The 27,991-nt window shown below is 37.0% G+C and overlaps 1 protein-coding gene across 1 annotated transcript in view; it reads left to right on the forward strand.

Annotated features, from left to right (window-relative positions):
* The window catches only part of ADGRV1 (adhesion G protein-coupled receptor V1), a 462,684-nt gene that overhangs the window by 82,459 nt on the left and 352,234 nt on the right, over positions 1-27,991 (forward strand). Inside the window, exons 25-34 of the mRNA XM_005871499.2 lie at positions 317-446; positions 3,646-3,729; positions 5,097-5,236; positions 8,985-9,594; positions 14,643-14,858; positions 16,227-16,442; positions 17,167-17,411; positions 18,632-18,813; positions 19,589-20,400; positions 21,228-21,437. Coding sequence (XP_005871561.2) covers positions 317-446; positions 3,646-3,729; positions 5,097-5,236; positions 8,985-9,594; positions 14,643-14,858; positions 16,227-16,442; positions 17,167-17,411; positions 18,632-18,813; positions 19,589-20,400; positions 21,228-21,437 — 2,845 coding nt within the window. The remainder of the gene's footprint in view (positions 1-316; positions 447-3,645; positions 3,730-5,096; positions 5,237-8,984; positions 9,595-14,642; positions 14,859-16,226; positions 16,443-17,166; positions 17,412-18,631; positions 18,814-19,588; positions 20,401-21,227; positions 21,438-27,991) is intronic.

Below are 27,991 nucleotides of genomic sequence, written 5' to 3' on the forward strand. Positions count from 1 at the left end.
ACATACTTGTTCAAGAGAATTTTGGTCATCTCATGGAATTCTTCAGAAATTTATATTTCTCATTTGCCTGGATTAAATTTTTGATGAATAGGCAAATAAGAAAGAAAAATTTTTTATTTTATTTAGTTGGGGAATATTTAGTTGGAATTTATATTGAACACTATAAGTATTTACTTCAGTATTTCTAATTTTATATTTACTTATGTTCTTCTGTTTCAGTATTTAAAATAATTTTGGACAGAGAATATTCTCATTTCGTACATTCACATACAGAATAATTATAATCTAATGGATAAATCTCTCATTTGCATTTCAGAGTGCTGCTGGTACCTTAGAATTTCAACCAGGAGAAAGATATAAATACATTTCTGTTAACATAACTGATAATTCTATCCCTGAATTGGAAAAATCTTTTAAAGTTGAACTGTTAAACTTGGAGGGAGGAGGTAAGACTGGTGACTCAAAAATATCAAATATTTGTCCACACACCATGATTGTACATTCTGTTATGGAAATATGTTCCTTTGAATTAATGTTACCCTTTTTTCCATAAATGTGTATATTACTAGTTTTTGGAAAGAACAGTCTGAACATTAATAATTGCTTAATGTATATAGACAATCTGATGGATCATCCTTTTCTTGGTAAAAAGAAAATGTTTTATCTCCCTACATAAATGTATAATACTAGTTTTAGAAATCAATATTAAATTCATAGTTTCATTTACATATATTTTTGTTGTGAGGATTGGTAAATCCTGAGTTAATATCTCTAATTTTTATTATAAGGATGCCATCTACTGTGGTATTTTTCCCTCTTTTTATTACCTGTTGGTCTTTTCCTAAAGTAGGTGTGCTTTTAGAATGAAATAGGATAATTGCTCTGAATCACCAAATTGTAGTTGTCAGTCATAGTTGGTGCCCCTAAAATCAGTTCTTTCCTTTGATCCTTTATTTAATTTTTACAATAGCTCCTTTAGAGCTACTCCAGGTGTGGCATAGGTAAGAACTAATCCTTTTAGGTAATCTATTATGAGGTGATTATCAATAAAACAGGTCAATAGTTCTTTATCCTCTATTCTGATATTCAGAAAGCTCTGATTATCAAAGAGTTTTGGAGTAAAAAAATTCATTTTTTAGTTAAACTCCTATCTATCGAAGAGAGGCTATTTATAATCTTTATTATCCCACTTACATTTACTCTTTATATATGTTTCTTTGCAGAAGTATTAATGCGTTTGATTTTCAGGTGCTAGTAAGGTGTTATAGAATACATGTGATATGTATCACATTACCTTTGTGAATGTAAGAAATTTGAGAATTGTTATGTTATTCATCAGGGCAGTCTCTTCATTACATAACCTGGCATTATTATCTTCATTAGAGGCCTGGTGCACAAAATTCATGCACTCGGGGTGTCCCTCAGCCTGGCTTGAGCCCTTGCAGTCCCGGAGCCCTTGGGGGATGTCCGACAGTCGGACATCCTTAGTGCTGCTGCAGAGGAGGGAGAGGCTCCCACCATCACCGCTGTGCTCACCAGCTGTGAGCCTAGCTTCTGGCTGAGCGGTGCTCCCCCTGTGGGAGTGCACTGACCACCAGGGGAGAGTCCTGCGTTTAGCGTCTGCCCCCTGGTGGTCAGTGCGCATCATAGCAACTGGTCGTTCCACCATTCAGTCGATTTGCATATTAGCCTTTTATTATATAGGATATTTGATGAAGAGAGTCATAGTACTATGTATCCGTCATCCACAGGGAGAGATGGGGTAGGACAGAAGTATTATGATTGGCTTTTAGTATGTAGTGAGACTTTGGGTTAAGTATGCAAAATTTCCCCAACGTCTAATGAAAGCATGGGTGGGCAGGCTAGGGAAATAATTAAACAGCACTACAGTTTGGTTGACTGCATAAAACAATAAAAATATGATGGGTGGCCTGTTTGGCACGTAGCATGTTAAAATACCAGCTTTGCTTGTTCTCTATGGACAAGTCCCCAGATCTCCATTATTTTCATGGCAGGAATTCATTAATCCAAGGTCACTATAAATTATTTAAAAAGTGGTTCTCTGTATCACTTATAGTTAAAAATACTATGTAATTGAACATATGTTATTGATAATTTCCTAGTATTGATTGATAAAGAACATTGAATATTCTTCAGAAATGATATTTGTGACCATAGTAATACTTGTGATTTTATGTCGAAATTTCTTCCCATATCTTTATAATACGCATTGCTGTGTATTGATTGGGCCTCAGTACTCATTTGAAAACAAGTCTTGCAGTTTCTTAGTAAGCAAATAGTGGCAGAGAATCTGATTTTCCCTCTACCCAAGTGAGTTGAGATGGGAGGTAAAGGAATCTAGATATGGTCCTCCACTGGCTGAGTCATATAACCATGAGACTGCCTGAGAAGTGAAAAAGCTTGAGAGCGAAATTCTGCTGAGGGTCAAGGAATTAACCCTCATTCCATACTAGTTTGTCTATAAAACTGATTCCACCTAAGATAGCCAGCCCCCTGAATAGATGTTATGTGCTAGCCAGAGTACGTTGGTATTGAACTTCACCCTTCTTTCTAATAACTAGTGGATAATATGGGGGCAAAGCCATGCAGTAGATATTCTCTGAAATCTATTTTGCCTCTTAAGTTTTTAAGACATTTCAGGTTTGGGGTGCCATAGCTTTTCATATCTTGTATATCCCAGTCCTGTTGAGGGGAACAGAAGAGCAGGACAGATCTAAGACTAGCATGCAGGTCAAGGACACCAGTAGAAGCATATTGGTATGGATGTGGCCTTGCTTCTACTCCTCTTTTCCCCCCACTGCTATCATCGCTCCCCTTCCTGTCTTTATTGTCTGCAAGCATTTGGTAAAGTAATGGTGGCGGGATAAGATGTATTGGAAGTAAAGGTAAAAGTGCTTTCTCTTAATTATAGTCCTTGTTTATTGCCAAGGTACTTTATTTTTCATAATATTATTTACTTCATCCTTATAGCCATTCTATAAAATGTAACTTTTTTTGTAGGTGAGAAAGTTGAGGTACCAAGAGGCTTAGTGCTTTGCTGAAGGTTTTACAGCTGGTATCTCTCATAGCCAGGGCTGAAGCAGAGAGTTTTAGACTGCCTGCCTAGGGTTCTTTCCACAGTGTCAGATGCAAAAGGGTAATCAAACCTGAAAATGGTGAACTATGGGGGAATTTGAATGTGTGGCTGGAGGGAAATGTTTGATACATTTCCCTAATTTAGAATTGGTTGTTGTGATTGATAAGGTACCTGTAGGAGGCATATAGGTCTGAGTGTACCCACAAACAAATATTTTTAAAATATTTAAAATGTTAAAACAATTTACATTTCTGTAAATGAAAATTTAAAATTAAATTGGCAGAAATGGGAAATACCAATTACAGCTTACATGGAGTATTTCCGGAGGCTATGAATGATGTTTTTGTAAGTTGGTAGCTTAACTAATTTATACTTTTACCACTTAACAGATCTATCTTTTTGTGTGTGTGTGTTTGTGGAAGAATGCATATTATTGATGAATATTACTGCATTTTCCTCTTTACTGGATATGTTTTAAGAGTTCTTAATTTTCTCATTGTGTCAATGTGTGTTGTGTGGGTTGTGTCTCTGTGTTTCTCCTTGAAAAGTGACTGCTGAACTCTATAGGGTTGATGGCAGTGGTAGTGGTGATGGGGACATGGAATTCTTCCTTCCAACTATTCACAAACGTGGTAAGCAGCTGATCTAAGGCCGTTTACTGTCCTACATTTTAACTTTCCTTTTTAGAGACAAAAACTACTAACCAATATTGACACCTACTATACACAAGTCCTTCATATATTTTATCTCCTTAACCATCACAGCACTTTATGAGGTATTATTTGCCCCATGTTATAGTCACCCAGCTAGAAAGTGATCAAGTCAGAATCAAGTCGGCCTGCCTCCAAAGCTTAGATTCTCATCTCTGTATGAGCCTACTGCAGTTTCCTGATTCTAATTGGAATAGAAATTTTGCTTTAATATAATTTACAAGTGATTATTGAAAAACATTTTACATAGTCTTGAATACCTAAAGAGACATAAATAGAACATTTATATTTTCATGTTAAATGAATCACTTTATTTTTTTTTTTTTTGCAAAAAGAACCATGAATCTTTATATGTAGCATTTAGTCAAAACAAATGGGAAAAAGAATTTAAGAAGAGAATAAATGAGGAGAATAAGTTGCCAATTAATGTGAGGAAATATTGAAAAGATGATAATTTTTCAAGTATATTTATATACAAACGTGATTCACCTTTTCCCCTCAAATATTTTTTATGTTAGGAGAAAATACATAGAATACTTGTTTCTTAAGGAAGAACTTCCTCCTTTTTCACAATGTCAGGTTTTATATGTTAGTGTCAGAACTCATGTTCCCACCCCTCTCATTTCTAACTTCCTTCAGTGCATCATGTAATCTCTGTATTTAATGACTCTACTATTTTTGGATTTGTTTACTTATTTATTTTTGCCTGCATCCATTAAACATAAAAGTCGAACATCTCAGGAAAAGAATTACTTCTTTAGATTTGGATACCTTTTTAGTTATAGGATTGGACTCTTTGGGGCTAGGAGAGGTAGATCTAGAATATCATAATATGATGAAAAAAAATTGGCCTAAAATTAATGCACATTTAGAAACCAAGAATCAGTTCAGTCAGATTAACAAAAATCATAGGGAAACTACTGTTTCATAAAGGGAAAAGTCATTTGGCTCATGTTCTTCTGAGGTCAGTAAAGGTCGTGGGAGACTTTCCTTATAGACTTTGTATGGAAGAATGTTCTCTTTCACAGAAAAGAAAAAGAAAAACAAGTTTTCCTTATTCATCTGCAAATGCTTATGCAGCACTTGTGTATCACATTGGTACCAAAATAGAGAAAGGTCATAAAAGCATGAATATGTGTGGCAACCATTCGTGTCAGCCTTTCTAAAACAAATTAGAAGTACTCAGTGAATAGTACAACTGTTTTCAAAGGTTGTTGCCTGCCTTTTCCTTTGGTTTATAAATTACTGATTAACATTCTCTTGCTATTTGTTGGAACTTATTCATGCAGCCAGTTTAGGAGTGGCTTCCCAAATACTAGTGACAATTGCGGCCTCTGACCATGCTCATGGTGTATTTGAATTTAGCCCTGAGTCACTCGTTGTCAGCGGAACTGAACCAGAAGACGGGTACAGCACTGTTATATTCAATGTGAGTACATTATTTTCCTGCAGTCCTAGACATGTTCTGTTCTCTTAAAACTGTTTTATTGTATCATGAAGGTGTATTTTAGGTCAATTTTTTCTATGTAGGTGGAGGGAATGAATCTAGTGGCACAAACAATACAAATTTACCATTAAATAGTGATTTAGCATTTGTCTTTGGTTTTGCATACAAATTTATCTTATGATTTTGAGGATTCTTGACTCTTTAAGGAATGTAATGGAGCTTTAGCACATATATATTTTTTTATTCATTCAGATATTCTGTTTAACAAACTTCTCCAAAATCTCAATATATAACCGGACAATCAGTGGGCCCATGCTGCCTATCACTATGTGAGCCAATTAAGCAGAGACAGGGTTGAATCATTTCTGAGTGTTTATTCCAATATTGCTGGCAATATGGGAGAGTAGCAGGCCATCCACAAAAATCTGCTCTGTACCCTACCATAAGCCAGCTGCTTATATTGGGTAAAAGGACAAAGATTATATGGGAAAGTAGTTTACCAAATGGGCACTTAACAGATAAGCAGAGGGGATCTTCAAAGGGCTTAGTGATATGCAAGCGCTGGTGATTCCGTTTCTGCAGGAAACTTGTTAATCTATTCATGATTAGAGGCCCGGTGCATGAAATTCATGCATGGGGGGTGGTGTCCCTCAGCCCGGCCTGCACCCTCTCCAATTTGGGACCCCTCGGGGGATGTCCGACTGCCGGTTTAGGCCTGCTCGATTGCCTGCCTGCCTGATTGCCCCTAACTGCTTCTGCCTGCCAGCATGATCACCCCCTAAGTTGCTACTGTTATGAATCATAATGTAAATATCTGATATGCAGGATGGTCTTAGGTGACCCCTGTGAAAGGGTCGTTCGACCACCAAAGGGGTCGAGACACACAGGTTGAGAACCACTGCCCTAACCTCTCCCCTGCTGGCCTGATTGATGCCTAACTGCTCTCCTGTCAGCCCGATCGCCTCCAACTGCCCTCCCCTGCCAGCCCGATTGTCCCCAACTGCCCTTCCCTGCCAGCCTGATGGCTCCCAACTGCCTTCCCCTTCTGGCCTAGTCGCCCCCAATTGCCCTCCCCTGCCAGCCTGGTCATCCCTAACTGCCCTCTCCTGCCGGCCTGGTTGCACCCAACTGGTCACCCCCAACTGCTCTTCCCTGCATGCCTGGTCGTCCCCAACTGCCCTCTCCTGCTGGCCTGATCACCCACAACTGCCCTCCCCTGCTGGCCATCTTGTGGCGGCCATCTTGTGATGACATCATGCGAGGGCGTGACACCACCGAGGCTTTTATTATATAGGATAATAGGCAGCTCCAAATGGGGTTGATGAGCTGCATTTCCAGGTGAGCTCCCAGGTCCCTTGTGTAACTGCCAGCCAGATAAGAAAGTGCCTTCTTTAATCAGAAAAACAATCACAGTTAACAGAGCATGATTAATATTTCTTACAATTCTAGATGGTTCCCCAACATTCTATTTCTGCCCCTATCAAGTAGTTTACTACAACAAAGTTTTGTTTGTCACTCGTGTATGTGTCAAACTTAAATAGGCAATCATTAGTTGTTTATGTGAAACAGGCCAGTAAGCCAGGAAAACAGACATTTAGCTGAACAAACTGGCCATGCAATTTATAGCAGATAATAGAAGGTTACCTCCCTAGAGAGAACATCTAGGCTTCAGTTGTATTTTAGTTCCATGCCCAGAAAAGCAGCAAAACCAGGTGGGCAACAGCAGAACCAGTTGCAATGACAAATGCCCCCCTGCCCTAGAGCTGACCAATGAATGAAGACCAGGACCCTGAAAGGGGACACCTGGAAAACTGATGAATATGCTGCTGAAACCCTCCTCTGAGACCCCCTAAGATGCCCACCTGCAAGAGAAATAAAAACCCTCAACACAAAGGACCAGCACAAGCTTTCCCTCTGGGGAGCATTCCTGAACCTTCTCCTCCTCCCCCCCCCTTCTTCCACACACACAGGCACAAATCTCCTAAACTCTAAGGGACCCCATGAGACTTGCAACCAGTAGAGAAATGGGCAGTGGCAGCTCGTCTCAGGCTAATCCCCTTGAACCGGTCTCCACGGCCCCGTTTTCTCCTAATGCAGCGGTTCTCAACCTGTGGGTCGCGACCCCTTTGGCGATCGAACGACCCTTTCACAGGGGACGCCTAAGACCATCCTGCATATCAGATATTTACATTACGATTCATAACAGTAGCAACATTACAGTTATGAAGTAGCAACGAAAATAATTTTATGGTTGGGTCACAACATGAGGAACTGTATTTAAAGGGCCAGAAGGTTGAGAACCACTGTCCTAATGAGACTTCCCAGTGAGCTAAGGCAGCCTGCCTTGGCTTATTCCTTTCCTGTGGCATTTTTAGAGAAACAAAGCTGCCCAGCCTAGGCTGTCCTGTTGCTTACTCTATGCTAAGCCCTTTTTTTTCTTTCATTGTCCTCAGCTTTAATAAATGTACCTTTAAAGTCACCTGGACTCGTGCTGTGGAATCTTTACTGCTTAAAGTTAAGAACCCACAGGCAGACCTGCTCAGGGCCAGGGACTGAGGGTTACAGAGGCCACATCTTAACAGTTACTCTGTCTTTAAGAAGGGGAAATGTGGATGTGGAGAACTACATATTGGCTTCTTTCTGGAAGCAGAGCATTTACACTTAAATGTCCTTGGTTAAAGCAAATCACATGACCATGCTAATGTTAAAGGGTAGAGAAGTGCAGTCTTGTCTTAGCTCTTTCCCAGAAGGAAAGAAAACCCAAAGTGTTTGTGGACAGCAATAATAATAGCACTATACAGGGTGTATGTGTGTATGTATGTGTTTGTGTGTACCTAATCTGCATTTTTTCCAGTAGGACTTGAATAGTTTTCTATTGTTAAATAACTCAGGGGAGCTAGAAGCTTGCTCAGCTTCCTGAGATTGTATATAAAGAATGAAGAAAAATCACTCAAAATATATCCCTCCTGTACTCTTATGACAGATCTTCAATAAACTGTTCTGGAGTAAATTGAACAACTTCAGCAACGGAGACTAATTACTCAAGAAAGAAAATAAAAAAGGATTATAGCAGAGGATAAAGTTTTATAAAATTTCTGTCTCAAATTTTATTTTGAGACAATATATTTTAAGTATAAATTAAAATCATGTTTAGTTGGAACTTATTTGGAACATTTTTAAAGCTTTATCTTCTTAACGTATTGACAAAAGCATTTCTTCCTTCTTAGATGTATTTTATGTAACCTTGGGTCAAATATGTGTTTGGTGAGTTTGTTTTTCATATTATATTGAAGATAAAGGAAATATTATAATTTGTTTTTAAAAACAACTTTTATGGCTAACTTTTCATTAAAAATGTTACTCATCTATTTACAATGAAGTATGTATCATATACTCAGTAAATACAAAAATGGTAATGAATGTTCTTAAATATAATACATTTTAATTATATTTACTTTATTATTTATGTATATTTTAATTGCAAAAATACAGATATAGTTTACTTATAAGCTACAAATGTTCAGTCAGTATTTTGTTTCATGCAACAATCAGTTTTTAAATAGGACTCTCTGTGTCTTCAAAAATGGGTTAGTACATGATGTCTGCCTTTAAGAATCTCATATTTTTTAGAACAATTTATATAAAATTGCTATCATTCTGTATTTACAAACTTCTAAGTTAGTGGTTTTAATACCTCTTTTAATACATGTTAATATTCAATATTTTATAGATTATAAGAAGTCATGGAGCTCTGTCTCAAGTGACTTTGCTATGGAGCATAGACTCCGATCCAGATGGTGATCTGGCCTTCACCTCTGGTAATGTCACGTTTGAAATTGGGCAAAAAAGTGCCAACATCACAGTGGAAATATTGCCGGATGAAGAGCCAGAACTGGATAAGACATTCTCTGTGTCAATCCTCAATGTCTCCAGTGGATCTTTGGGAGTTCATACTAATGCCACATTAATAGTTTTGGCTAGTGATGATCCTTATGGAGTCTTCATCTTTTCTGAGAAAAATAGACCTATTGAAGTTGAAGAAGCAACTCAGAACATCACATTGTCAATAATAAGGTTAAAAGGCCTCATGGGAAAAATCATGGTCACATATGCAACATTGGACGATATGGAAAAACCACCTTATTTTCCACCTAATTTAGCCAGAGCAACTCAAGGAAGGGACTATATACCAGCTTCTGGATTTGCTCTTTTCAGAGCCAATCAGAGTGAGGCCACAATAACGATTACAATTTTGGATGATGATGAACCAGAAAGGTCAGAGTCTGTGTTTGTTGAACTACTCAACTCTACTTTAATAGAGAAAGTACAGAATCGTCCAAGTAAGTATCCGTTAGTGTATTATTACTATTATTACTATTATTATAAATAATTCTAAAACAATAAGTTAAAAATTTGGTATAGTAGAAATTCTATAAAAATATTAAGCTCTAAATTTGAAAGCATCATCTTAGTTTACCTATAGGGTAAATAGTAGTGGGACACTTGAAAACATGAATGTAAAGTCTGTTACATTCCAAGCCTAAAGTTTTAGAAGTGTCTATGTAATCCAGTGTAACTGACCTCTAGTAACTATCTATACTAACAAAAGGGTAATATGCTAATTAGACTAGATGTCTTCCAGATGTCCTGGACAAAGCCATGGTGGCAGGGGCTGAGGCCGAGGCACTTAGGGTCAATCAGGCTGGCAGGGGGAGAGCAGTTAGGGGCGATCAGGCCAGCAGGGGATCAGTTAGCAGCATCAGGCCAGCAGGCAGAGGTGGTTCGGGGTGATCAGGAAGGCAGACAAGTGAGCGGTCAGGAGCCAGTGGTCCCGGATTGCAAGAGGGATGTCCCGGATTGGAGAGTGGAGCATCAGGCTGGCAGGCAGAGGCGGTTCGGGGCGATCAGGAAGGCAGACAGGTGAGCGGTCAGGAGCCAGCGGTCCTGGATTGCGAGAGGGATGTCCCAGATTGGAGAGGGTGCAGGCTGGGCTGAAGGACACCTTCCCATGCATGAATTTTGTGCACCGGGCCTCTAGTCTATATATATGAAAGCCTAAGCAACCAGCCGGCTGGTAGCTATGATGTGCACTGACCACTAGGGGGCAGATGCTCAATACAGGATTGGAAACCACAGGCATGGAAACATGGAACAGACTGATGAATCTCAGAGGGAAGAGGGGATGGAGGAGGGCAGGAAGAGATTAACCAAAGATCTTGTATGCATACTAGAGGCTCGGTGCATGGATTCGGCCTGGCCTGCGCCCTCTCGCAATCCAGGACCCCTTGGGAGATGTCGGAGAGCTGGTTTCGGCCTGATCCCTGCAGGCCAGGTCGAGAGACCCCCACCGGTGCACGAAGGGCCTCTAGTTGTACTATATATTGTAACTTCCAAAACATTCTGTAATTAATCCGGAGATTCCAAGGACAGTCCTGGTAGCAAGAGCCTTTGCCTCTCACCTTAATCAACTCTGGAAGATTTTTTAAGCAACAGAGGCTCTTTGTATTGGCCAAGTGGATCTGACAACTGCATGAGGGCAGGGAACAGGGCTGTGGAGCACTAAGAAATCCTGTGAATTTGTGGGTCATTGAGAGAGTTGAGAAGACCCTGGTTGGGATAAAGAATGAGGAATCAAGAGTGATCCACAGAGGATCTGGTAGCTTCTATTGGAAAGTATAAGCCACTCTCCCTGGTATTGTGTGGCTCAGTGGCATTGTAAAGAGAGTAGGGTAGTATGGGTAGGGGTAGAGAGCTGGGCTTGAGCTGATGGAATTGAAAGCGGTTACTGTGTCATAGCTTGTTCATTAGTCACATTTTCTAAGTGGACATAAAACTTTAGAAAGGTGAAAAGAATCTAGATTTTCTGGAATAACGGAAGAAGTAAAGGCAAAAATATTGCCATATTAATTTAAGATCAATTTATTATCAGTTTTAGGACAGTAGTTATATGAAAACAAAACCTTTTTAAGGAAACTGGAATTACATAGTCCAAAGAGTCAGATTCCAAGATCTCATGTTGAGCATGCTCTGCCACATAGGTGATGGTTCTTACAAGTAAATTTCTTGACCTTACTTAACATCTGGATGAATATACTGTATAATAAGCAACATTCTTGCCCACAATGTCAGTAATTGTAGCTCAGGGCTATAGAAAGTAATTTACTTTATAGGATAACTGCTAACATTACATTTTTAGATAACAGTTAAGGTTAAAATTCTCACACAATACTTCATTCTTTTTTTTCTCATCAAGATTTAGAATCAGTTAAACTAGCAAATAAATTGAAGTAAAATCCAATATGTCGGAGAGCTGGTTTCGGCCTGATCCCTGCAGGCCAGGTCGAGAGACCCCCACCGGTGCACGAAGGGCCTCTAGTTGTACTATATATTGTAACTTCCAAAACATTCTGTAATTAATCCATAGATTCCAAGGACAGTCCTGGTAGCAAGAGCCGGAGCCTCTCACCTTAATCAACTCTGGAAGATTTTTTAAGCAACAGAGGCTCTTTGTATTGGCCAAGTGGATCTGACAACTGCATGAGGGCAGGGCAACAGGGCTGTGGAGCACTAAGAAATCCTGTGAATTTGTGGGTCATTGAGAGAGTTGAGAAAACCCTGGTTGGGATAAGAATGAGGAATCAAGAGTGATCCACAGAGGATCTGGTAGCTTCTATTGGAAAGTATAAGCCACTCTCCCTGGTATTGTGTGGCTCAGTGGCATTGTAAAGAGAGTAGGGTAGTATGGGTAGGGGTAGAGAGCTGGGCTTGAGCTGATGGAATTGAAAGCGGTTACTGTGTCATAGCTTGTTCATTAGTCACATTTTCTAAGTGGACATAAAACTTTAGAAAGGTGAAAAGAATCTAGATTTTCTGGAATAACGGAAGAAGTAAAGGCAAAAATATTGCCATATTAATTTAAGATCAATTTATTATCAGTTTTAGGACAGTAGTTATATGAAAACAAAACCTTTTTAAGGAAACTGGAATTACATAGTCCAAAGAGTCAGATTCCAAGATCTCATGTTGAGCATGCTCTGCCACATAGGTGATGGTTCTTACAAGTAAATTTCTTGACCTTACTTAACATCTGGATGAATATACTGTATAATAAGCAACATTCTTGCCCACAATGTCAGTAATTGTAGCTCAGGGCTATAGAAAGTAATTTACTTTATAGGATAACTGCTAACATTACATTTTTAGATAACAGTTAAGGTTAAAATTCTCACACAATACTTCATTCTTTTTTTTCTCATCAAGATTTAGAATCAGTTAAACTAGCAAATAAATTGAAGTAAAATCCAATCAGTCTTATTAAGTAATAATTATATAATAGAGCCTGGTTTTCAAGGAACACACAGTTTTTAAGTGAGATAGATAGAAGTAAAACAAGGAGGGATTACTACATATACCGGTGACTAGGAGTTGTGGTTACTGGTGTCAGATAACTATGTTCCAATTATAATAATAAAATTGGACATAATCATTTTTAGCCTCAGTGTCCTTATGGGCAATACAGAAATATTATAGGACTTAAATATGATAATATATGTGAAAACTAATACAGTGTTTGGCACATGGTAAGCATTCAATATATGTGAATAATTATTAATAATAAAGTGGTACATGTAGAATATCAATGAGCTATGGGAGGGGAGAAACAAATGATGTATTTTATGCTTGATATGTCCCTGGAATCATACAGCAGGCTTGGGGCAGTCCAAGATAGGCATAAGCCATATGTGAAATAATTAAAGAACAATTAAGGGCAAATCTGTGTGAGATCGATTCAGATTTTAATAGGCAGAATCAGTGTAGAACCTGATAGGATCTGTGTTACTCTACTCTGAGTGTAATCAAGTTTCAGGAGAGGTTTGATGAGTAATTGTATATAAGAGATTAGACAAACCCTACAGGTAACTTCCTCCCCATCTTTGTGGCTCTGATTCCTCATCTATAAATTGGGACAATATTACTGACCACATAGAGATGTCATGGGGATTAAATGACTTGATATAAGAAATGTGCTTAGAACAACGCCAGGCAAATAGTGTACACTCAAAAAAAGTCATCTGCTGCTACAACTCTCTGTCACTGCCATTCTTTTCTAATTTAGTTGAATTTAATTATACTGATTTCTACTTGTAACTTTATGATGTAATTTAGCATGACCTGGGCCTATATAGTTGAAATTAAATGGTGTTGTTACTCGTTTTTAGGTTAATTTGTCTGAAAGTGTTGACTTGTATACATTTTCACATATTTCCAAATACCATCATTGTTAGAGATATTCTAAATATGAACTCTAGAAAGAATACAAAAAAATTAAATATGACCTCAAAATTCTTTACTTCTAATAAAAGTTTTAGATGCTTTGTTTGTGTTAAAAGACCACTTTTTATATTGTTTTGGGAAGGGTTCTGGCTGGAATTGAACCTCTGTGTGAGGGGTAGTTTTTGGAAGGTCCCAAATGACTTCAAAATAAGCTTTGCTCTCTTGATAATCAGTGTAAAGTAAGAAGAGAACCTTAAAATTATTGCACTCACTCTTTTATAGCAGCATTGGGGTAGCATTGAAGCGCTTTTTCCAGATGAGGTAGTTGAGTTAACTAAGAAGGGGTAGAGAGGAACAGGTTTGTGAGGGAGGAAAGTTGAAGCAAAGACACAGTAATTTAATTAGAGTATGATGATTTGCTACAGCTGGTCATTGAGGTCATGGAGTTAAGTTACTATTCAATTTTGTAACTGAAATGCTGTTTTTAAAAAAATTTATGGCATACTGGTAGCTAATTAAAAGATCAAAATTCTGTAGGTTTCATCATTATCTCTTATAATATATGCAAAGCGATGATTTATTATACTCTAATTCTTTTTGCTTTCTGACAAATTTCTAATACTTATTAAATTATACCTGTACGTTAACTATTTGTTTGCTATGGATTCTATAATAAAAATCTCAATAGAATATAAAGCTATAAGGGTAGGGACTTTTTGTTTAATTTATTTTTGTACACACAATGTCTAGATTAGTGCTACTACATAGTAATAATATTTCATAGAGAGCCCTGAATCGGTTTGGCTCAGTGGATAGAGTGTCAGCCTACGGACTGAAGGGTCCTGGGTTCGATTCCGGTCAAGGGCATGTACCTTGGTTGTGGGCACATTCCCAGTGGGGGGTGTGCTGGAGGCAGCTAATCGATGTTTCTCTCTCATCGATGTTTCTGACTCTCTCTCCCTCTCCCTTCCTCTCTGTCAAAAATCAATAAGATATATTTAAAAAAATATTTCATAGAGAGAAAACACGAAGTTATGATCACATTTGGTTGATGGAATCTTGCTGAGGCTTAATGACTAGTTCTTAGAATTTTGATAGATTTTCTTTTTTTCAGTTCCCAATTCTCCACGCCTTGGACCTAAGGTAGAAACTATCGCTCACCTAATTATCATTGCCAATGATGATGCCTTTGGAATTCTTCAGCTATCAGCTCCACTTGTTCGAGTGGCAGAAAATCATGTTGGACCCATTATCAATGTGACGAGAACAGGAGGAGCATTTGCAGATGTTTCTGTGAAGTTTAAAGCTGTGCCAATAACTGCAATAGCTGGTGAGAAAAGTCATCTAAGGAGCAGTGAAGTGTTTTAGAGGGGGATTTTATCCTTGATTAACAAACCTCAAAGATGTAGTTAGAAAAATCAGCCAGAAAACAACAATACTCCTGCATCTTTTTAAAGGAACAAATGCATATCTTTCATCACATATCTATGACACTGATTTTGTAGAATTTATGGAAACTGCTAGTGAATTGTATATGAATGTAAAAGCTCTGATGGCCAAAATATGCACAAATCAATGAAAAGAAACTAAGGAAAGCATGGTTAGATTTTCTCTGCGTACCTTTTAGTTTTTTGAAAGGGACTCATGTAAATGATACCTAGGAAAGAATGCAAGATAAAATGTGCAGCCATATGACCACAGTACTTGGCAATAGTTTTGTTTCTCGACCCTTTTATCTTGCTTGTTTCCTTCTTTATTAAGAACATGGAAGAGACAGTGGTTGCCATGAACTATTTTATGTATAAGCAAAGTGATTTCATTGCCAAATGCAAACATTAGGAGACTGCCTTCTTTGGTGGTGCAGTTACCTAGAGGGAGAGTTGCCTAAGAGCAATTCAATTAGGTTCTTTCTAGTATGCACTCAAAGGAACATGAGTGTGAATGGATGGGGTAACAGGCTTGATTTTTTGGAATAAATTATCTGGATATGAGACTTTCTTGAAAAGATGATAAGCTGGGCTCACGTATTCCCCAGGTGATGTGTGTGTGTGTGTGTGTGTGTGTCCTCTCTCCTTTCCCCAACCACTGTTGGACCAGAAACAAAGTCATCCTAGGCAGTTATGCAATAGCAGATTTTAATCCAACTTTGTAGAAAGGTCCATAGATTCCAGCTATAACATTGATGATGCTGACATGCCCATATCAGTGCAACAGTATAATTTATTTCCCCAGTGAGATTAGAATTCTAGTCTTGTTCTTTGTTTTAAAAAATATTATACACATTTTTCTTTTGTAGATAAAGGGCTATCTTGTGGTTATAAATGACCTATGGCTATCTATCCATATCTATATCTAAAGTCCCAAAAATATATAAACACTTTAACAGCTGATAGCTTAGTTTTGAAAATGAAATGGATTTTAATAAACACTGCCTTTATAATTATTCAAAGTAATGAACATGTGAACTCAAACACCCTTAGGAAATCTTTTTCATTGTTTTGTGACATCAAACCCCCAACCCCTTCTCTTTTAGCAAGACAGGTAAAGTCTTCTTGTTTAGAATAAATTTAGTAAATATTCCCCCAAAAGTCTTTCCAAGTACATCCATAAAATTTGATACATCATAGATTCCCCTACTATGTGGCATGTTTATTATATTGTGGAATAAGTCTTGGCATTTTGCTTTTTGTCTCTGTAGGTGAAGACTATAGTATAGCTTCATCAGATGTGGTCTTGCTAGAAGGGGAAACCAGTAAAGCTGTGCCAATATATATCATTGATGACATTTACCCTGAGCTGGAAGAATCTTTCCTTGTGCAACTGCTGAATGAAACAACAGGAGGAGCCAAACTAGGGGCGTTAACAGAGGCAATCATTATTATTGAGGCCTCTGATGACCCCTATGGATTATTTGGTAACCAGATTAGTTTGTATCTCTCTTTCATTTGTTTGCATAGATCATACTTTTCTTTGTTTTTAGGGATGAAGAATTGATTTGATCATGTTCTTTTTAACTTGTTAATACTGATATATACAGCATCTTGTACACTCACTGGCAGTGGTTAGTGGTTAAAAGATTGTGACTTCCACATTTATGCAAAAGTTTAGAACCTTTGCATAAATGTGGAAGTCACAATCTTTTAACCTTTTACATAATATCTGGCTCCTAGATGTGTTTTATGAATCTTAGGTAATTCTTTAAAAAATTAATATATAGAAATTTACACAAAAATTTGGATATCTGGGCTTTCTGGTTTAGTAGGAAAGTCTGGCAACATCCAGCCCCCTCTCCCGCATAGCGTCGTCATGGGAGCCATATAGCCACTGTCCCTTTGGACCAGGCTTGCACTGTGCAGTTAGTCACAGAACTCATTAGATCCTCTTCACTCACAACTGGTGTATGCCTGACCCCTGTGGGCATCTGGATTTGTGATTTCTGCTTCTATCATAATGAAAAATCATTTTGAAATTTTGGCAGCCCAACCACTTTGTATCACAGCATGTTACTCTTGATTGTATGGCGGTTAGCTACTTAGATTGCATAAGGGGGGAAAAAGTGACTATAGGACAGCGATTGTTAAGATCTGTGTAATTCAGTTTTATTTTATATGTGAAATCAACTCTGCTCTGCCCTTCAGGTTTTCAGATTACTAAACTTATTGTAGAGGAACCTGAGTTTAATTCAGTGAAGGTAAACCTGCCAATAATTCGAAATTCTGGGACACTCGGCAATGTTACTATTCAGTGGGTTGCCACCATTAATGGACAGCTTGCTACTGGCGACCTGCGAGTTGTCTCAGGTAATGTGACCTTTGCCCCTGGGGAAACCATTCAAACCTTGTTGTTAGAGGTCCTGGCTGACGACGTTCCGGAGATTGAAGAGGTGAGAGGAATGCCTAGTATAGAATGCCACTGTAAATCATGCCTTGTCTTATAGTGACTAGAACAGATACTGTTGTTGTGACATTTATAGAGGATGTCAAATAAATTATTTCTGCAAGAATGTTCAAAATATGGTAGTATGAAAGTGATCCTTACAGATAACGAAACAAGGAATATTCTAGAAATAGGTCTCCTTGCACATACCAGTTTACTAGTGTAAGATATTTTTATGCAATTGTATTTTTCAACATTTTGGTTAAGTGATTAAATACATAATACATTTATCATACTTTTTCCTACATTGTTTCATATAAATACTTAATTTTTTTGTATTCATACTCCCTTTGGGCTTAAATTAGATTTTGATTTGTTCACTTGTTCATTAATTTATGCTTCAACCATTTTGAGAATTTACTATGTGACAAATACCATGCTAGAGATAGCTGCCTGATATTTATTTTTCATGATGAATTAGTAAAGTAGCAAATAAAAGTAGAGTCTCAGGGGGAAAGTTGATTCATCAATGCCATTTATTGGCTAAGGATAATTTTATTGTATAAAATTCAAGTATTATTAAAGCCCAGATATCATAAAATTGAATTTAATAGCATTTATTCTTTAATACTACCAAATTTTTTATGGAAAGGTAGTTCATAAAATTTCATTTGAATGTAATTGTATCATTATTCACTCCTAAAATATTAGTTACTAGTTAATATCTTTAAAACATTTCTCTTTCCTTCTCTCTAAATATAGGTGGTATTGTGTTATGATATTTTTTCTTTTAAATGTTGTCAGCAAATTTTCATTTAACAGAATGTGGAAAATAAAGCATAATAGATTAACTTCATAAAACATATATGTACTATTTTCCCTAAATAAAAAAAGGTATAGGACTAAAAGTATATTATTAAAGTGGTAAACAAAACATAACCAGGGATCTCAAAATTGATTCACAAAATTATATAACTGAATATTAAGGAACTTAAATAGCCTATTTTTTAATGTATAGCCATGCTGTATTATTAAAATTTCATGATGGATTATTCTGTTACATGTTGGGTTTATAAATGTAATGGGATGGTTTTTTTGAATCCATTTATATTACATTTCATTTTGTTCTTAAACTTGTATGGATATGTTTAATTTTTTCCCTTGAATCATTTTTATTCTAATTTCAGAACTAGGTTTCTGTTAAGGAAGTTTTCACTGTATTTTTAGGTTATCCAAGTGCAACTAACTGATGCCTCTGGTGGAGGTACTATTGGGTTAGATCGAGTGGCAAATATTATTATTCCTGCCAATGATAATCCTTATGGTACAGTAGCCTTTGTTCAGTCGGTTTACCGTGTTCAAGAGCCTCTGGAGAGAAGTTCCTGTGCTAACATAACTGTCAGGAGAAGGTATATGAGATGGTGACTTGCATCTTGGGGTGGGGCGGGTGATGAGAATTGTGGGGTGATGGGAAAGGATCTCTTGCACAGTTAGTTTTTTAATACAATATAAATTATTATAATTTATTAAATGATTTATGCCTAATAATATAAAGAGCTTTTTATATTTATCATACCTGTTATTAGTGAAATAGATTATACATCATGGGACTTTCTAACTCTAAAAATTTGTTGCTTTAATCTGTTACTTGTTTTAGTTAGAACTTAAGTATAATTAGCTTCTAAATTAAAGAACATTCATATGCTGAAGTGGTTAATTTTCAGGTTCTATTTTTTTTCCTGCATTTCTTTCGTGAGGCAGTTTACAGTTCACTGAATTCCTTTAGAAATAGAAAATATAGGATTTGGGGACCTTATGGCAAATAATTATATTTCTTTAAAATGTACGCATGCTATTATTGTTACTTTGTTTCAGAGAAATCTACTAATGAAAATTAATTTTCTATTTCTGTTTGATAATTTAAAAATGGATATGACTTGCATGTCTTACAAGATATTTTCATAGCTTGGTAAATATTCTGTTTGATCGAAAACTGGCAGGGTGACCTTTACATGAGAAAGTAAAACATTGAAAGACAAATGTAATAAGAAGCATGGTTGTGTTTGTACAATGACATTATATACGGAAAAACTGAAAACTGCAATTAGTAGTTCTTTCCTGTATGTAATCCACAGATTGCTTTGAGTGCTTAATGTGTCTTTTAATTGTCACTCCACGTTTTAGCGGCGGGCGCTTTGGTCAGCTCTTGCTGTTCTACAGTACTTCCGATATTGATGTAGTGGCTCTTGCAGTGGAGGAAGGTCAAGATTTACTGTCCTACTATGAATCGCCAATGCAGGGGGTGCCTGACCCGCTCTGGAGAACTTGGGTGAATGTCTCTGCCGTGGGGGAGCCCCAGCATACTTGCGCCACTTTGTGCCTCAAAGAACACGCATGCTCAGCATTTTCATTTTTCAGTGCCTCCGAGGGCCCCCAGTGTTTTTGGATGACATCGTGGATCAGTCCGAATGTTAGCCACTCAGACTTCTGGACCTACAGGAAAAACATGACCAGGGTAGCGTCTCTTTTTAGCGGTCAGGCTGTGGCTGGCAGTGACTATGAGCCTGTGACAAGGCAATGGGTCATAATGCTGGAAGGCGATGAATTTGCAAATCTTACAGTTTCTATTCTTGTGGATGATATCCCAGAGATGGATGAGAGTTTCCTAATTTCTCTTGTTGAAGTTCACCTCATGAATATCACAGCCAGTTTTGAAAACCAGCCAACCATAGGACAGCCAAATACTTCTACAGTTGTCATAGCATTAAATGGCGATGCCTTTGGCGTGTTCGTGATGTACAGTATTAGTCCCAACACCTCAGAAGATGGCTTATACGTAGAAGTCCAGGAGAAGCCCCAGACCACAGTGGAGCTGATGATCCACAGGACGGGGGGCAGCTTAGGTCAGGTGACAGTCGAGTGGCGTGTTGTTGGTGGAACCGCTACTGAAGGTTTAGATTTTATAGGTGCTGGAGACATTCTGACTTTTGCTGAAGGTGAGTGATGGTTCTAAATGGATTGCAGTAGGTCCTAACGTTATCATATTCAATTTTTATGATAATGTGAATATGTAAAAGCGTAGTGTGGATTTGAAAAAATAGAAGTTGGTTAGTGGTGGACATGACATGTGAAGACTGACATGGCCTTACATATGTATCCTTTTAGTTTATTAAACAAAGAAGGGTTTTAGGAGATGTGTGAGTTTTATCCCTTTATGTGATACAGATAAGTAAACAAGTCTAAGGAAAGCTCTAATTTTTTAAGGAAAACTACAACCAAACATGTGGCTAATACTTTGCGTGGGGGAAAGGTATTTTTACTGAGATCATTGTTGAAATCTGGATTTGGGCAATCACAGATTCCACTTGAAAAAATGACGTGTACTCATAAAAACCTCACTGTATACAGAAAAAAATGAATGAAGTAAACACTCACAATTACATGTTAAATCAGTTCATTGCACCTTTTATTATTTAACTTTTTGTGTAAAATTTTTTGGAAATAGTAACTGGGGGTCATGATACATATATCATAACTTTTTGAAATACCTAATCGGCATCTGTTTTAGAGTAAATTTTTAAAACATCTCTATAATGTTTTTTCTAGTAAATTATTTTGGGAATAATGGAATATGACATACTTGATGGGTTGGGGGGGCACAGGTTGGTAATTGGTAACTCTCCTTATTTCAAAGGAAATAATGAAAATTTGATGAGGAAGGAGTGAAGATGAAAATTTAAAGTTATATTCTTTCCAGTGGCTTTAGTAACTACCAAGCTATCATATGAAGTAATAGTATTGCTTTGAATTAATTTTTGTATAGGTGAAACAAAAAAGATAGCCATTTTAACCATTTTGGACGATCCCGAGCCAGAGGACGATGAAAGCATCATAGTGAGCTTAGTGTACACTGAAGGCGGAAGTAGAATTTTGCCCAGCTCTGACACTGTGCGAGTGAACATTTTGGCCAATGACAACGTGGCGGGAATTGTTAGCTTTCAGACAGCTTCCAGATCTGTCATAGGTCATGAAGGTGGGTTCCTGTTTGTGTTGAGCACTTTCATTCTTTTTTCCATGGATGTCAATTTTTGTTTAGTCTTTTAATGTGTCTGATGTTTTTATCCTTTCATTATTTTGTAGGGCTCTGTATGTTAATGTGCATGGAATTTATGTGGGAGAGGGCTATATACAGTGAACTGTTTAACTACATTTAGAAGCCTTGCAGATTGGTATTGTGTTCTAGCTTGCCAGTCCCCGCTTGTGTGATTTTAAGGAAGTTAGTCAGACCTAGGATGCTCAGCTTTCTCATCTGTTAAATGATAGCAAATATCACTTACTTATAGGTTTCTTTGTGAGGATTAAGTGAGCTAATAGATGTAAAGTGCTTAGCATTGCTCCTGGCAAGTGTGTGTGTGCTCAATGGTAGCTGCCCATATTAAACAGTGAAACATCGGCTTTCTGTTCAAAACAAATGGTGGTTTGTAATCAATGAGTATTTAGTTTTGGTTTTATATTGTGTGAACAAAGTGCCAAACTAGAAAAAAATTATAAAATGTTCATCTTCTTCTTAAACAGATTTTTTGGAATTCTTTATTTTTTTTTATATTATATGTAAGGTGTTGCATATATAGGGTGGGGCAAAAGTAGATTTATACTTTTGAGTACATGAAACAGTTTATTTTTGCATTATTATTTCTTAATTATTGTATTATTTTCCATATGAACAAATGTAAGCCAACTTTTGCCCCCACCCTGTATAGGCTATTGTTTTGTTTAAAAGATGATAGCAATGTTTTTGGTCTTCGAATAAGCCTGTTTGAGCTAAAACTCGTATTTATAGCCTGTGTTTCACTGTAGTTCATATTTAGAAATAAAAAAAAATTGTACCTCAAAAAGATAAGAAATGGAAAGGATATTGTTCATGCATTTGGACTTCTATTTTACAGATGAGAAAACTGAGACAGTGAAAGAATGACTTGACAAGGTCATACAGCTAGTTAGTTGCTGTGCTGGAAACTAAATGAATTTTAGTGTGTGTTACCTTTCACATTACTGTACTCCCAACTTGTATGTTTAACTTATCCATGCAAATGCCTTAGCCATTTTCCAACACTCTTTCCTTTGATTGATGGCCTAGAATATCATGTTTTTAGAGCAGTAGTGAGTGAAAGTAACTAATAAATAGCTATACATTTAACTAAAGACAGGTCATCAAAAAATTATTTGTAACATAATGCAAGTAGAAAGTCACCGTAGGGGAAGTTAATCTTAATAACTATGACAACAATAGTAACATTTATTGAGTGTTTTCTGTGTGCCAGACATTTCACATCCATTATTTCACTTAATTATAACAATACGTGTTATGGTATGCGCCATATTTTCACATAAAGAAACTGAATTTTAGAGACTAAATAGCACAGTTATTCATGGAGGAGCTTAAACCCAGTGCTATCTGAATCCAGAGGCCATGCCATAAGGCAGTTTTATGTGAAGAGACTTTGTTTTGCTTGAACTTAAATATGCTGCAGAACTTGACAATGTAGGAACTTTGGGTAAATATTTCAAGTGGTTTGAGTTGGAAGAATAATGAATTTGACTTAAAATGTCTGTGTGAGAGAAGGAAACTGGTGAGAGAACCTGACTCTATCTAGGTTACGCATGGAAATGGGATATTTAGGGATAATAGTTGAAATCAGAAAAATTAATAAAATCTTCATGGCTAGAGGTAGAAAAGCAAGTAAGTCAAGGATGGAGCCATATGGAATACCAGGTTAAGGTGCTGGGAAAGAAAAGATCTGAGAGGAAAGAAAGTTCTCCCAAAGAGGTGGGAAGAAACCAAGCTAAGAGTGTGTTTTCATTCGTTATCAGAATAAGTAATCAGTATGTCTCATACTGAAATGTGCAACAAGTGAGATTAGATTCCCAGATGTGCTAGAGGAAACATTAATAACCATGAAGTTTTAAAGGAGATCTTGGGATAAGAAGCAGATATCTAAGGATGATAAAAGGATGTAGAGGCCTTTGGGCAGTGCTTCTCAAAGTGTGGTCCTCAAGACAATGCCTGTCCACAAGTGTTTCTACTAGTTTCTGACAAGATAAGTTCAGAAACTGAAATAACCTTTTCTAGAAACTTATATAGAACAACTTCATTTTGCTGTGATACTCAAAAGTGATATCTATGGGCTTGTATATGTGTTCTTTTCGCTATTTAATCTAGCCCTTCATTTTATTGTATTTTACAAAAAATGTTAGTCTACAATGGATAGGTCAGGGCAAACAAAAGAAGAAAAATAAACAAAAACCCCTTGCTCTCCGCTGCATTAAGTGTGAGAAGCAGTGCCCTAGGAGATAGTCTGTTCATTGGCCACGGAGAGCAAGGAAAGGAGAAAAAATCGGAGAAAACGGATTAAAGAGGAATATTTTGGATTAGTTTTTGTTTTGTTGAAGAAATTCAAGAAAGAAAATGTAGAAGATAATAAAAGTCAGTGGTATGGAGGGTAAATACTAGTAAGATCAGGGCCAGGAAGGAATAGATTTAAGGGAAGACTTAGAGCTAGACTCGGTATGTGATTTTCAACATGATGACAGAATTTACAAGAAAGAAAATAATGTAGAAGATAATAAAAGTCAGTGGTATGGAGCGTATAAATACTAGTAAGATCAGGGCCAGGAAGGATTAGATTTAAGGGAAGACTTAGAGCTAGACTCGGTATGTGATTTTCAACATGATGACAGAATTTCTTTGAAGAATACCAGAGAATTTGGATGACCAGTATCACTTCAAAGGTATTTTAATTGTAAAGCAACTAGTGGCATGAAAGTGCATCCTCTGAGCGCCCGGGCAGTGATGATGGTGGGTGGTTTGGAGGGTTCTGAAGAAACCTGAGCTTTCCTGCTGACACTGGCACCTGTGTTGTCCTTCACCTGGATGAACTTAACCTGAAAATCAGAGTGTGGTTTCTTCAGCTTCCAACAGCTAAATATCTGCAGAGGACAAGGGGATTAGTGATTAAAACAAATTGTCCAAGTGTGTTGTTACTGGCTAAAAATCTGCTGTCGCATATCAATCTATGAGCATGAGTTTGGTACAGGAAATAAAACACTGAGTTGCTTTTACTGTTTACATGAGTGCTAGATTTAAAAAAAACACACAAAGAAAAAATGCAATTTCTAAACATAAATTGGGAGGAATTTCTATTTTTTAATTTATTTTTCTTTTCCTTTGTTCCTAAACCTTTTTCCTAGAGTCTGAATTAGTTTTCTTTTTCAAAGACGCTGTATGTACTGCTTCAAGAATTTAGTATTTCGTGTGTGTATTTTTTATATTGCTGTGAAATTGCACAGAGAAAAGTATACCAAGCATAAGGGTACCAAAGTGAATTAGTGAAAACTTTATGGTGATTCTTCAAAGTTAACTGCTAAAGAAATGGGGTAAAAATGAGATTTTAACAATGTTAACATTGCTTTGGCCTCGAGTTGGAATTTCATTTATGTGATTAGATTTAAAACATGGACTATACTGAATTTCTTGCTCTAGAGTGCATTTTCAATTCATGGGGAGGAATTGCTTTAGAGTTTAACAATGTACTGAATTCTGAAGAATCCTTTTTCTATATTTTTGTCCTAAAGCAATTGAACAAATGTCTATTGGTAAATATTACTTTCTTTCAAATGTAATGGGAAGAATTTAGAAGTATGGGACAATAGATTTTTACTGTGGTTGCAAACTGTGTATAAATGTGCTCTTTATAAATCTGTGTGAGATGCTTCACTCAGTCACCCAACTTAGTAGTATCATAACCTCATGTTACGTTCAGTGGATTTAAATTTTTTTCTTTTCTCAGAGACAGCATGAATCTTTTATAGGCAAAGATTTGAACAAGAAATGTAATTTTAAAAAATATAAATCAGCTATCTAGTTGTCCATCAGTAAGCATGGGGGTTGGTTCTAGGACCCCTGAAAATACAAAAATCCATGGATGCTCAAGTCTCTTATATAAAACTAGAGGCCCGGTGCATGAAATTCGTGCATGGGGGAGGTGGGGTTCCCCCTCAGCCTGACCTGCGCCCTCTCACAGTCTGGGAGCCCCACGATCGATTGCCCCCGCAGAGGCAGGCCCTGCGCACCCACCACAGTGCCGCTGCCGGGTAGCCTGGGCCTCCCTCTGCATGCATTTTATATTCCTATTCCTTATCTGTGCTAGGCTAGGCCTAGATTCTATATGATATATCTGTTTTAGAGAATCACCAACTTTTGGTGGATGCCGTAGATTTCTTGTCTGGATGTAGTCAGATTATTTGGTAGATGAGGGTCCCCCTTAGTTCTTCATGGGCAAAACCTAGAAGGCAGTGTAGTACTTGGTAACATTTTTGTTATGTAAAAAATTTATCTTTCCTTACAGACCTAACTTCTGTCCTTCCCATTATATAAGACTAAGCACTTGTTTTAAGTTTTTTCTTTTTTAAAGACAGTTCTTTGACTCCTCATCTGGGTAGAAGGTAACTTTCTAGTAATATTGCCCAGGAGGCATTTTAAATGGACCTGGTTCCTGGGAGTTTGTCTTAAAGAGGCAGAATCAATACCTTCATTTTGATTACTTGAAAAATTTTTACACTATTCATGCTGTTGACATAGTTAGGTTATGTGTTCAAGGAATGCTTTGTTTATATTTTATTTATGTGTTGTTGTGTGTGATTCATGCTGCAAATAGTGTTTCTTGCAACATTTTCTTGCAAGTTCCTTGTATGGTAATGTGTTAAATTTTCAAAGATGATATTATTTAAGAGGTATTATACTTTGAGTATTTTACATTTACTGAGTTTATAGAGAATTTTACTTTTTTCTTTCCTTAGCATTTTGTTTTTATTTTTACCTTATAATGTATATTTATTTCTAAATCTCTATGTATAATCTTGCAACCATAATTTTTAAAATTTATTGTGATTATAGGGTCCCCTTCAACATAGATATTTATTAACTTACATTTTGTTTCTTGCCACTTGTATTTTACTGTATTTTTAGCACTGATCAAGCTTTCATCATTTTCTTTTTGAAGTATTACTAGGTTTTATTACTAGGTTGTTTGATTTTAAAAAATTTGAAAACCATGACCCTGTAAACCTTTTTATTTGTATCACCAGACAACACTGTCAGTGAAAACAGCTTAATGACTTTAGGACTCTATCTATGCCTTTTAGTAATAAGCCCTTTTTGTTCAATACAAACCTGCTCTATGAGAAATTCTCCACGTTGTACTATAGAGAGACTCCAGGGTTTTATAGTAGTGCCTGTATTTGTTTGTATGAGTTAGTTATTCAAGTATAAAAAATGATAAATAGTATGCTGACAATTATGGCTGAATAAACACAGTCTTTCAGTTAATCCTAACCTTTTTATAATCTGACTAGTAGCCCATTGAGCGGTATCACGCGCAGTAGGCTGTCCGCCGCTTCTGTGGGAGCCAGGAGGGACCCGCGCCGATTCCATGGGAGGTGGGAGGGAGCCGCGCTGCTTCCACGGGAGGTGGGCCCACTGTCTCCTTTCCGGGCCTGCGCTTGGCTGCCAAGACTGCGGGGCAGCCTCCCTGTCCCTGTCCGTGTCTGCTCTGGCTCCGGGAGGCTCGCCCCCCCCCCCCACCCCCCCCCCCCCCCCCCCCCCCGGCCTCACCTGCGCATGCAACCTCCTCCTGTCTGTCTGGTCGTGACCCATTAGGGTGTCCTGGCTAAATTTGCATATTTCCTCTTTTTATGTATATATATAGATTTCCTAACTAGCAGTCTCTATATGTTTAAAAAAACAAAACAAATTAAGACAGTCTACTAATGGAATGGTAACTAAATTTTTTTTTTGTATTGAAACACTTAAAAATGTTTACATTGAACATTCAAATGTTTTAGGAAATCTTATTTAGAAGTTTTTCTGATTCTTTTGCCTTATAATATTCTCCACTCTCCCCAAATCATTTATTGTTCTAAAGATAAGTGTGGTTATATTTAGTATAAAAATTTAATTTTGTTTTTTTAGTAATTGAACTTAATATAATTTCTGAATTAATCCATGTTTTAAGAAACCTTTCTATTAGTAATATTTGTTTTATTATCACTAGAAATTAAAAATATGGCAGCTTAAAATATGTGAAAAGGATATTTATATGTTATTGTTTTATTTTTACTCTGCTCATTTAAAAAGTATCAACTATGTTTACTTATTGGATAACTAAGTAAAAGTTATATTTTTAATGAATATGCATGGATTTCAACTATACTTCTATGCTATAAAATTTGGATGTATTCTTTTAAAGCTTTAAAACATCATTTATTTTTTCACAATAATTATTTTTTTGGTGCTACAGTTCATTAGTATACCTTAACTTGGGTTCGTCATCATGCAAAGCTTTTGAATTGAGCCTATTTTCAGCAAGCCACATGGCCCCCAGCTGTACTGCATTTCACTTTCAGCAGTTTAAAAGAAATGCCTATAGTGATATTCTTCAATTTTACAAAATATTACATGAGGACAAAAGCCAGGAATGGAAAGTATCTAAAATACCCCAATTATCCAGGAAGGAAAACTGTAACTTTGTT

The sequence above is a fragment of the Myotis brandtii genome, unplaced genomic scaffold (genome assembly GCF_000412655.1).
Source record: "Myotis brandtii unplaced genomic scaffold, ASM41265v1 scaffold344, whole genome shotgun sequence".
NCBI classification, from domain to species: Eukaryota; Metazoa; Chordata; class Mammalia; order Chiroptera; family Vespertilionidae; genus Myotis; species Myotis brandtii.